Raw genomic sequence first — 12,558 nt, 5'->3', positions numbered from 1 at the left:
CTCCCTTATCAGTCTATGAAAGCTGGTAATGACGGATGGCTTTGTCCATTCCAGAGTGGAACAGGAATGACACTCTGGGCCTTATCTTACATCCTGACCACAAAGATGCACAGACCTAGTCCGGGAACAGCGCCAGAGTGTGTTCTTGGAGTTGGTGACCTCTTGCTCCAAGAGTAGAAGAACAGAAATACCCTTTTATGGTCAGAAGTACAGGAAGGAATACCCTTTTATGGTTAAAAATACCGGAGCAGGAACATATGTGATGTCAACCTGCGTGTATAGGCTGACGTGGTTGGATTCCTGGGGAAGGAGGGAGAGGGTGCCAGGAGGATATATATACTGCATGAAATTTCTCATTTCTTTGGACTTGCTGTGGACTGACCACGCAAGTGCCTTTCTGCTTTTCCGGAGAGCAGAAATAAAGAACTCTTTCTCTGAACCAACCCTCGGTGTCATTGGACATCCTTACTCCTGTCCGGGAGCAACGCAGAGCCCACCAATCAGTAAAGTCTAATAAGGCTACACCACTGTATTTATACCCCACCCATCTTAAGTGTAGTCAGGATGTCTGCAGATCTCCAGAAGCAAACCTTTTAGTATCTTTATTTCGGATCCAATAAATTATGTCTAATTTGTTCAGTTTGTGTGTTTTTGAATGATTTAAGACTAAATTTTTATGTTGTAATTATTATTATTTTCCATCTTGCAAGCCACCTCAAGCATGGTATGAACTATGGAAAGGCACCACTCCCATAAAATTATGTCTGGAGGTATATAGCCATTCAGCTAATTACCCACCATTCACATCTTAAAAGAGTGAGCTCTGTTGCCATAGAGAGGAATGGATGTGCATTCTCTTATCTCACCCAACTGGAAGCCATGGGATCCTAGGATGAAGAATTCTTCCAGGTAGGCACATGTGCATGCAATTATGCCCAACATACTGTAATGAGTGGGCTTTGTGGGGCTAGTTTCTGTAAAAGCCAGGGCTACTTCCCATCCTGTAATCCTTTAGCTGGAGGGGCCTAGAATCTATAAGAGGAAACTTCCAGATCTGGTCTGGTCAGTTCAATAACCCCAAAATTCAGAGACCTGTGAATTTGGAAGGATGACTAAATTTCAACTGGCATACTTTTTCAAAGAGTGCAACTCAGTTTGGTTACCATTTAAAGGGAAACTGAGCAGAATTTCTTCTCACTCTCATTCCACCCTCCATATTTTGTCACTCTTCATTTTCCACATTGTGGTCCAGTCCTACTCGTTACACTGTTTTGAGAGAACCTCACCCCCTTTTAGTTTTCCGTAATGACGTCTTAGGCCTCTGCACAACCATGCCTGCTGAAACCTCCGTCTCATGGATGTAAGGTGCCATTTTGGCTTCACTAGCAATAACACTCGTGCTTAGAAATGAAAAACAGGGGGAAAAGGCTTTTGGATCGGCTTTTATTGCAAGGCACAAGCTCAGGTAAGCCTTGAAAATGTTGCTTTTTCAATCTGGATGCTTTGGAGAAGAAGTCCCAAGGTGGGGATCAAGCGGGATCCGGCGGCTCTCAAAGAGAGGGAGCATCTTCCACTTTTCAAAGGCATCTATCACTCCTCCCGTCTAAAACATAGAAACCAGCAACAAAAAGATAACAGTTAACTCAGTTTCATAGCAAAGTGACCATGTTTGAGACACGAAAACACAAAGCAAGGCATGTTGGACCACAAGAAAGATTTCATGATAATAAACCATTGGGTAGGGATAGGTCTGTTTCAGTTTTTCAATTCCAGTAACTATGAATTACATAGATTCCCCTTTCGATGAGAACTGAATCCTATCTCTTGCCCATCCTTACCCTTGGGGGACTTTCTTTTCTAGGTACAATTAAATAGGGCACAGAATAGTGAGGGGGCTTTCAAGGTCTCCAATATTCTCCTGCAGACTGGATGTTATGCACGGCAGGGATTTCTTGTCTTTGTGGCCCTGAAGAAGAGTTCAGGGTTAACAGGAAGCTTGCTCACCATTTTGTGACAATGTTTTGAGAAACACGGGAGAACTGGCACCCTGGGATTCCTTCAGTCCAGTTGCTAATTTCTCTGCCAGGACCCAAGACAAAAGTCTACTGCCTCAGGCTCCTTTTTAAAAGATAAAATAATAATGAATCTGCTTGGAACTGAAAGTGGGAGATTTGCCTGGAATGTATGGGATGTGAAACTGAGGTAATCTTAAACGGTGGAGGGCAGGACACCACACAGAGTAAGTGCACAACATCTGGTAAAGCTGCAGAATAGACATCCCTTAGGCACTGAGATAAACAATGGATGAAGCTGTACAACAAATTAAATGTGTCCATACGGTGTGGTTTTGTGATTTTGCAAAGGAGAAGTGGCATAAGCTCACAGGGCCAAGGGGCCAAAGACAGCTGGACCAGCCATGAGGCAGGTGAGGACCCTGCTTCTGGTGGCAGAAGCCCCTCAGACAACAAACACATTGGTGCCCCTCCTGCCCCGCTGGTTCTGCCTGTGGCGAAAGAACTCAGCACCATCTTGCTTAAAATGGGCAACAATGGTAGTGCCGCTTTTGTGCCTGCAATCAACAGGGTATGGTGTGTGTCAGTGGCAGATCAGGCCATGGCAGGAGGAGCAGGTAGATGGGCTTAGGAGCCGTGCTGGCAGAATGGCCAAGCAGCAATTACCATTTTGCATCAAGCGGCAAAATGGGATGTGCCACGCTTGGCTGATTCTGGCAAAGGTATTTTTATTTTTATTTTTGCAATGGAGCAATTGAGCTTGCAGGCAAAGGATGATCAGTTTAGGGGACTCTGCATTGGGTACTTGAAATGATCAATCCAGAGGGTAATGGGAGAGGGGTAGGAGGTGTAATTTTCTTTTGGTAAGCTGAAATTACCTTTGGCAACAGGGAGAATTATAAATACACCTTCCAATCCTTTTATAATTATTGGGACAACGTGTAGGGTAGCAAGTACCATTGGCCTTATAGCACTGCATTCTATGCTTTGGTTCCTGGTCCTGTGCAGATCCTGTGCAAAGAGAGAAACAAACAAAAGTGGGGAGAAGGAAGTTAAATCACAATAGAATGAAAGAGAGGAACAACTCCACAGCCCTTTGAACAGGAGTGGCTCTGTGACGCTCTGGGTGCTGTGGCATCCCAACTCCTACCCCCCCCCACCCCACCCCTGCCAGGGGCCACTGGTGTTTACCACCCTTGCTACATTCACAAGGAGAAATGGTAAATGTGCTTCTCCAGATATTTGCTCATGAGTGGAGGGTGTCAGTCCACGAAACAGGACAGCAAGAAGTGAGGCACACATGGCTTATAAGTTATAGAGAAACTAAAGCCTGGAACTGAAGCCATCAGAGCCCCTAGGACTACCCAGAATAAAATGCTCTATATTACATCAAGAAGCATTTCCCCACTACCGGTAATTAGAAACTTTATACCCCAAATTTATTGGCAGACCTGTGGAAGAGACAAATCAAAATTTTATTTTCTAAAACGTTTCCCATAAATTTGCATAGAATTGCATAAAATCTAACCAAACTGAGAAAAGAAGAGGCTGCTTTTGTTTTTCCTTACCAGTTTTACATATGATGCCATTTTCCATATATTAATAAAAAGGTAAAGGACTGTTTTGACAGTTAATTCCAGTTGCAGACAACTCTGGGAGCCGGCGTTTGACCACAGACAACTTCCGGGTCACGTGGCCAGCATGACTAAGCTGCTTCTGGTGAACCAGAGCAGCACACGGAAACGCCGTTTCCCTTCCCGCCAGAGCTGTCCCTATTTATCTACTTGCACTTTGATGTGCTTTCGAATTGCTAGGTTGGCAGGACCAGGGACTGAGCAATGGGAGCTCACCCCGTCGTGGGGATTCAAACCACCAACCTTCTGATCAGCAAGCCCAAGAGGCTCAGTAGTTTAAACCACAGGGCCACTCATGTCCCCTTTTCCTTATATTACTCTGCCATAATGAAGTCAACATGTGAACATCAAAGCACAGCCGTCCTCTGAAAGGCAGCTCTCCCCCCAAGTAATGTATTTTAAAAATGTACATGAAAAAGTGTAATTTCATGACAATAGCATGAAAATATAGGTTATAACAGGGCAAATTGCATAGCAATTATGGGCATAATGGGGGAAATTCAGCAACACAGTGCATATATCCCCTAATAGAGACACTTTGGTAAGCAGTTTTGTCTGATATATACATTTTTATGCTAATTTTACCACTAAAGAAATGTCTCTAGCAAGAAAAGTGAGCTTCCTTTGCAAGGCCACAGAAGAGCAACTGTACTCCTCTCCCTCTTCCACCCCATAATAGGCTGGCAGGTGTCCCTCTGTCTTCTTCCTCTCCATCCCTTACCTGGGGAAGCCAGGAGCAGCAAAGAGAGAACTGCCAAGCACAGGTGAAGGATCTTCATGGCTCAGGATGAATTGTGGTGGCAAAGCCAGGCAAAGCCAGCTTTTAAGCCAAATGGAGCCCCAAAGCTTGCCAAGAGAGGGCTGGGAGGGAGAAGCAGATTGCATAAATGTAATTTTTCGGGGACGTTGTGACTTAGGCTGACGTGGACAAGAATGTTGCCAAAATCACATGCCTCTGCAAAGGCATTCCTGCATTCGGTCAGTCATAGCAGTTTCCACAGAAGATCACAAACATTCAGGTGTGCTGTATTCATGTTTCAGAGGGAGATAGCTTGAATCAAATGAAACATTTATGCGGAGGATGCAATGCCCCACATAGGCAGTGCTAGGGGGATGTATCCCTCAGGTAAATAACTCACCCCTCACCTGTCCCCACCACATTGCTGGACCCTTTCAATTACCTGAAGGAAGGGGACTTTTCACATGCAATCTTCACATGCTCTCTTGTCCTTTTTCTCATTCTTGCAATCATCATCATCATCATCATCATCATCATCATCATCATCATCCTTTTTCGCAAACACCTTTTTCTAACTAGACTCAAAGCAACTTACAAAAATATTTTCAAACATGCGGGGCTCTGCTTCTCTGCTTGCTCCACCTGCCATGTTCCACTCTGCACCCCATAATAATTGGCCAACCTGTCCTTTCCTTTCTCCTTTCCACCCTTGAAGATGACTAAGCCCCCTTTCCCCCTTCCCAACCCTGTTTCTGAAGCTGCTTCACTCTTCTGTCCTGTGCTCCTTGGAGTCGCTGTTATTTGTGGCTAAAGATCAGGGGTGATGGGATCTCCAGAACAGAAACATCCAAAGGCCGATGAGTTAACGTTCTCTGCTTTGAGGTTTCATTTGAGCTATCATGCTCAGGCCTGGTGCTTTCATGCACAAGGTGCTTGAAACTGAATGTGGAACCCTTTGCAAGGAATTTATGGAACCTAATCCTCAGCTAACAGACACGGGTGCGCTGTGGTCTAAACCACTGAGCCTTGGGTTTGCCAATCAAAATGTTGGCAGTTCAAATCTCCGATATATGGTGAGCTCCCGTTGTTCGGTCCCAGCTCCTGGCAACCTAGCAGTTCGAAATTACAACAAAAAATGCAAGTAGATAAATAGGTACCGTTCCTGCGGGAAGGTAAAAGGTGTTTCCTTTTTTTTTTTTGCAAGTAAATTTTTATTCAGAATTTGTAAAAGAAAGAAGAAAAAAGGACAAACAAATACAAAAATAAACATTTTAACATAAATTATTCATCCTATTTTCATGCTATACAAAAAGTAAGCGTACAATCATACAAAAAAAATAATATAAACATTAGGCTCTACTTAGCCTTTGACTTCCCTTCACCCTTTTGGTAAGTATCAAATAAATCCTGGGTTACGTAATTAGCTTATTAAAGTTTATAATTATTAGCTGATAAAGTTTTTCTAATACCGCCAGTTCCTCCTATATATCCGTTCCAATATATTTCCAAAATTTACTCCATTTTTTTTGAAATTTCTGGTCGTCTTGGTCTCGTATTCTGCCTGTTAATCTATCTAGCTCGGCATAGTTAATCATTTTGACCTGCCAGTCACTTACGTTAGGTATAGTTTCTGTTTTCCAGTTTTGTGCCAGCATAATTCTTGCGGCTGTGGTGGCATAGATAAATATTTTTTTATCTTCATTTTTTATTTCCTTACCCATAATTCCCAGCAAAAAGGCCTCAGGTCTTTTGGGAAAAGTATATTTAAAAACTTTTTTAAGTTCATTATAAATTGCTTCCCAAAAAACCTTCACCTTGTTGCATTGCCACCACATATGGTAGAGGTCTCCCTCCACTTCACCACATTTCCAGCATGTCTTATTTTCTGATCTATAGATTTTAGCCAATTTTGCCGGCGTAAGATACCATCTATAGAGCATTTTCCAAGCATTTTCTCTCAAACTCGTACAGGCCGTAAATTTAATATCTCTATTCCACAATTTCAACCACTTTTCAAACTCGATGTTATAGCCGAAGTCAATTGCCCATTTAATCATTGCCTCTTTGACTCCCTCATCTTTTGTATGCCATTCCAGTAATATGTCATATAATTTAGACAGTGTTTTGTTTTTACCTTCTATTATTTCTATATTGAATTTTGATTTCTTGTCCTCAAAGCCCATTTTTCTTTTGTCTTGCTTTAACATATCTGTCAGGGGTTCAGGAGCAGAGACGCAGAGAAGGGAGGAGACAGAGAGCGAGGGGGAGGAATACGAAGGAAGGATGAGTGGGGATGACGACCCGAGATCACCGAGCCTGTCTAGCGAGTCCGAGGATTCCCAGAAGGGAGCGCCAGCAGTCAGAGCAAGGGGGGAGAGCAGGGGGGCACCCCAGGAAGAAGGGTCCAGAGAGGGATCAGAGAGCAGCAGTTGGAGATCGGGACCCACGTGCCCAGCCGGGAGTAGCGGGGAGAAAGGGGAACAGATATCGGGTTCCGGAGACTTTCAGAAGGAGGGAGGGCATGAGTCAGGAGTAGTCACGCCCACCTCGGGGAGCGAGGAAACGGTCAAGAGGAAAGTAGAGAGTTGGGCGCGCGCGCCAAGTTCAAATGTAGCGGAAGCTGGCGCAGTTAGCAGCCCAGAGAGTGAGCCGAGTCCCAAAGCCCGCCGCAAGGAGGCGGAAGGGACAGGGGGGTCCACGTCAGAAGAGAGGAGGAAGGGAGAGACCCAGGGGGGCAGAAGGACCCAGAGACGGAAGGAAAGGCGCAGGAGGTGGAGCAAGGCTAGGGTATTAAGCTGGTGCGCTAGAGGCGGAGACTCAGACGGGTCTTCGTCGCTCTGACCTAGAAGAGGTAGGGCTGCACATTGCAGTTTGGAAATGGAACCTGTAATCCAATAAAGACTCTTTTAAACTGAACGCTGGATGACTTGGTCCTATGTGAGCTGGGACTGGGTGGCAGCCCTGACAGTAAGACCCGTCTCAGTAGCTTCTGACACCTGATACCTCGCAGCGGAGACAGAAGCAGCTGGAGGAAGAGATCGGTGTTTGGGAGCAAGCTCACGACGTTTAGCAGAGATGACGGAAGCAGAGAAAGTTGCAGCGCTGCAACAGGCAGTTACCCAATTGAATACGGAGGTACTGGCATCCAAGAAAAGGGAGGAGGATGCGGCAGCCGCCTACAGAGATCTCCACGCCAGGTTTGAAGCATGGGTTAAACACGGGCAACCAGGACCCCGACCGGAGGGGGTTGGGTTGGCACGGAGAGCAGGAGGGCTTGTGGCTCACTTCGATGGGAATTTACAACAGTACCCCAATTTTCGAGCAGACGTAATGTGCGCACTGCAACTGCTGGCAAAAGACTTTAGAGATGAGGAAGAGAAAGTGGGGTTCATACTGTCCCATTTGCATGGGGATGCTAAAGCGTGGCTACGCAATTTGTGGAGGGATAAAGATCCGGCGCTTCAGAGTGCAGATGCCTTTATCAAAGCGATGGATGGGTGTTTTTTATCAAGTATTGACGTGGATCTTGCACGGAAGGAGGTGCATGGGCTGAGACAAGGGAGGGCCAGCGTCAGGCAGTATCATGCCCGCTTTTTCGCCTTGGTCAGTGCCCTGGAATGGGACAGAGATTCGGCTCCGGTAAGAGACCTCTTTTGGGAGGGGCTGCACAACTCGATTAAAGATGAGATCGCGAGGGGGGAGAGACCCCGAACCACCCAGGAGGTCGTTCAGAGGGCACTGGCAGTGGGGGTGAGGCTGGAAGGACGTCCGTGGAGCAGGGACGAAGGGCGTGGAGAGCGCGAACCAGCCAGGGGCCCCTCCTTCCTTCCCAGAGAAGCAGCACGGGCGCAATCCACGCCTCCGCCAGGAGGAGGAGTCGAACCTATGGAGGTTGGAGGTGCAAGGGCTCAGTCAGCAACCAGAGCCCTAGCACCGGCAACAGTGAAAGCGAAGCCTCCTAGAGGGAACAGGAAGTGTTACGTCTGTGAGGAGCCAGGGCATATGGCAAAAGAGTGTCCCCAGAGGCTCCACAAGCTTACTGCAGCCTCGGCAATGGTGACTGCAGCACCACAGCAAGGGGAACCACTGCAGGGAAACGACGCAGTCTGGCTGGAGACAGAGGCACTGGGGCCCAGCCAGACGCATCAGTGAAGCAGTCCCCAGCGATATTGCAACCCATGGACCCCCTCCCACCCAAACCAGTAGTGCAGCTCACAGCGTCTCTCCAGCTACCCAATGGCGTCACTATCGAAGTGCCGCTTTCTGTGGATTCTGGAAGCAACGCAGACTTTATAGCACAAGATTTTGTGGAGCAGCACACTATAAAGCTACTGCCTGCCACTCTGCCCCTGCAAGTCGTCACAGTGGATGGCAGAGAGTTGCTAGGGGGGCAGGTGGTGAAGCAGACGCCACCAATGGTGATGCAACTTGGTAACCACAGGGAAGTCATCAGTTTTAATGTCACCCGACTGTCGGACACGCCCATTGTGTTGGGCATGAGTTGGCTGGACAGGCACAGTCCAACGCTGGCTTGGTACCAGAGACAGCTGATCTTCGGATCCTCTTACTGCGCAGAACACTGCATCCTGCCCAGACAGGAGGGAGAGGAGGAGGACTCACAACTGCAGTTGGGAACGTTGCAAGCAGTCCCCCACAAATACGCGGACTTTCTGGAGGTCTTCTGCGAGAAAGAGGCAGACAAGCTACCACCGCACAGGCAATATGACTGCAAGATTGACCTCCTGCCAGGGGCAACGCTGCCGAAGGGGAAGCTATATTCCATGTCTGAGGACGAACTACAGGAACTCAAACAGTTCATAGATCACAATTTGCAGCGCGGTTTCATCCGGGAGTCCAGAGCAGTGGGGGGCAGTCCTGTTTTCTTCGTGAAGAAGAAGGACACGCCCCAAAAAAGATTGGTCGTGGATTACCGCCTCTTAAACAGGATGACCAAGCCCTCCGATTTCCCCATGCCCAGGATTGACGACCTGCTGGCGACGGTGCGCAAGGGACGCGTGTTCACCAAGTTGGACCTGCGAGGAGCGTACAATCTCATCCGCATGAGGGAGGGCGATGAGTGGAAGACAGCCATGTTCACGCCTCTGGGCACCTACGAATACAGAGTGATGCCGTTTGGTTTGCAAAACGGTTCTCACTGTTTTCAAGCTTTCATGCATCACGTGTTGGCGGGACTCCTCTACAAGAAGTGCGTCTGCTTTCTGGATGACATCCTGATATTCTCTGACTCGCAGCAAGCACACGACCAGGACGTTAGGGAGGTGCTGGAGAGGCTGCAGCAGCATAGACTGTACGCCAAACTGGAGAAGTGCCAGTTCGACACGACGGAGGTGGATTTCTTGGGTTACAAGCTGTCGGACAAGGGGCTAGCCATGGACAGCGCCAAGGTTCGCGCGGTGTTGGATTGGAAGAGCCCGCGCAACCGGAAGGAGGTCCAGAGGTTTGTCGGCTTCGCCAACTTCTATCGCAAGTTTATCAAGGGGTTCGCGATGCAGACGGCGGCTATTACGGACACGCTAAGCTCCAAGAAAAAGAAATTCATCTGGACGGAGCAGGCGGAGCGGTCCTTTCAGACACTCAAGCGTCTCTTCGCGTCGGAAGAGCAACTGCTGCATATCGACCCCAGCAGACCGCTGCGGGTAGAGAAAGACGCGTCCGATAGAGCAGTGGGAGCGGTGCTGCTGCAGAGGGACCCACAGGGGGTCTGGAGGCCGGGGGCGTTCTACTCCAGAAAGCTCAGCAAGTCGGAGCAGAACTACACCATCTGGGATAGGGAGTTGCTTGCCATTCATGCAGCTTTCAAGGCGTGGAGGCACTTCCTGATTGGCGCCAAGCACACGGTGCAGGTATGCACGGACCACAAGAATCTGGAGCACTGGCGCACGGCTCGGTTCCTGAACCAGAGGCAGATACGTTGGGCGGAGTTCTTTGCTGACTTCAATTTCCGAATTGAGTACGTCCCGGGCGACACCAACATCATGGCGGATGCACTGTCCCGAAAACCGGAATACCTCGAAGAGGCGACGCCAGCGGCAGCCATGCACATCTTCGCGCCAACAGCGTGGGCGTGCGCTTCAGCCACAGTAGACCTGGATGCGGTGCGACGGGCGTTGCAGGACGACTCATTCGCGCAGGCAAAGATGGCAGAAGTGCACAAGGGCACGGCGACGGGCGACGAGTTCCAGATACGGGACGGCTTGCTCTTACGTAAAGGGGCCATCTACGTGCCGGGAGACGAACTTCGCGCCAGGGTACTGCAGCAGCTGCACGACGCACCCACGGCTGGGCATTTTGGCACAGAAAAAACGGTGGAATTAGTCGCAAGAGACTTTTGGTGGCCCAGACTGAGAGGGGAAGTCGCGGACTACGTCGCGAGGTGCGACACCTGCCAGAGGGCCAAGCCGGTGCACAAACCACCGGCGGGACTGCTGGAACCGCTACAAACGCCGTTTGAACCATGGGAGAGAGTGGCCCTGGACTTTGTCACGGATCTACCCAGCTCGAGAGGCAAGACAGCTGTACTAGTGGTGGTGGACTTGTTCACCAAGATGGCACATTTCATACCGTGTGCGAAGGTGGCCACGGCAGAACAAACAGCCAAACTGTTCATAGATCACGTGTTCAAAGTGCACGGGCTGCCGCGGTCTATACTGTCCGACCGCGGCCGCCAGTTCATCTCGAATTTCTGGCAAAAGCTGATGGGCTTCCTGAACGTCAAGATCAACCTGGCATCAGCGAGACACCCGCAGACCAACGGGCAAGCGGAGAGGGTCAATGCCATCATGCAGCAGTACCTGAGATGCTATGCCAATCAACAGCCTGCGACGTGGGTGGATTACCTGCCGCTCGCCGAATTCGCCTACAACAACACGAAACACGTGTCCACAGGGGTGACGCCGTTCTTTGCCAACAATGGGAGGAATCCCAGAACCTTCCCGGGACTGGACAGGGTGGGGGAAGGGGAACCGCAGATGGCGGACGCTTTCGCATCTGAGTTGCAAGAGGTCCACGATCAACTCAGACGGCAGCTGGAGCTAGCGAAGCACGCATACAAAGTGCAAGCTGACAAGCACAGGCGAGTTGGCGAGGAGATCCGAGTGGGAGACTGGGTCTGGTTGGCAGCCCACGCGGTGCCGACCCGATCGTTAGCCAAGAGGAAACTGGGGCACAAGCAACTCGGTCCATACAGAGTCGAAGCGCAGATCAACCCGGTGGCTTTCCGGCTGGTGCTACCGGAGGGTTCCAGGATGCATCCGGTGTTCCACAGGTCGGTGCTCACTCCCTACAGGGCACCGCACAGGTTCCAGGAACCAGGAACGGCACCGATGGAATTTTTTAAACAGGACAGGAAAATTGGCTTCCAGGTGGAAAAATCAAAATTAGAAACCGAACTGTTAGAACCCAATACTAAGAATTTATCTAGAATGTACAACTTGCTGTTGAAATGGAACACACAGGATGAAACAGTTAAATCGGCTATGGTTAAGTGGGCTCAGGATGTTGGACATAACATTATGTCAGCTGACTGGGAATGGTTATGGAACACCGGTATTAAATTTACGGCATGCAATGTTTTAAAGGAAAACATTATGAAAATGGTATACAGGTGGTACATGACCCCAGTCAAGCTAGCAAAAATCTATCATTTGCCTGATAATAAATGTTGGAAGTGTAAAGAGACTGAAGGTACCTTTTATCACCTTTGGTGGACATGCCCGAAGATTAAGGCCTTCTGGGAAATGATCTATAATGAAATGAAAAAGGTACTTAAATGTACCTTTTCTAAAAAGCCAGAGGCCTTCCTTTTGGGCATTGTCGGCCAACTGGTGACAAAGAAGGATAGAACTTTTTTTATGTACGCTACAACAGCAGCAAGAATACTCATCGCAAAGTATTGGAAGACACAAGATTTACCCACTCTGGAAGAATGGCAGATGAAAGTGATGGACTATATGACATTGGCCGAGATGACAGGCAGAATCCGTGACCAACGAAAAGAGACGGTGGAAGAAGACTGGAGAAAATTTAAAAGTTACCTTAAGGACCACTATAAACTTAATGAATGCTAAAATGTTGTGGTTTCCAGAAACAAAGGGGTACAGGGATATAAGGTTAGAATATAAAAGAGGACTAAGATGACAGAGATTTGAAAGCA

General features: G+C 48.5%; 1 protein-coding gene across 5 annotated transcripts in view; it reads right to left on the bottom strand.

Moving 5' to 3' along the window:
* Nucleotides 1-1,485: 1,485 nt before the first annotated feature.
* Nucleotides 1,486-12,558, bottom strand: part of LOC310702806 (gallinacin-5-like) — an 80,516-nt gene continuing 69,443 nt past the window's right edge. For 4 of the 5 annotated variants that reach the window (XR_014523617.1, XR_014523618.1, XR_014523619.1 and 1 more), the window contains one exon: nt 1,486-1,603. Coding sequence is in view for 1 of the 5 variants with exons in the window: in XM_083494970.1 (XP_083351096.1) it covers nt 1,591-1,603 (13 nt within the window). In the remaining 4 variants the exon portion in view is untranslated. The remainder of the gene's footprint in view (nt 1,604-12,558) is intronic. The other variant, XR_014523623.1, reaches the window with a different exon arrangement.

Source organism: Podarcis liolepis (genome assembly GCF_965112155.1).
Source record: "Podarcis liolepis genome assembly, chromosome: 3".
Taxonomy (NCBI): domain Eukaryota; kingdom Metazoa; phylum Chordata; class Lepidosauria; order Squamata; family Lacertidae; genus Podarcis; species Podarcis liolepis.
This window is presented reverse-complemented; position numbering and strand designations above follow the sequence as displayed.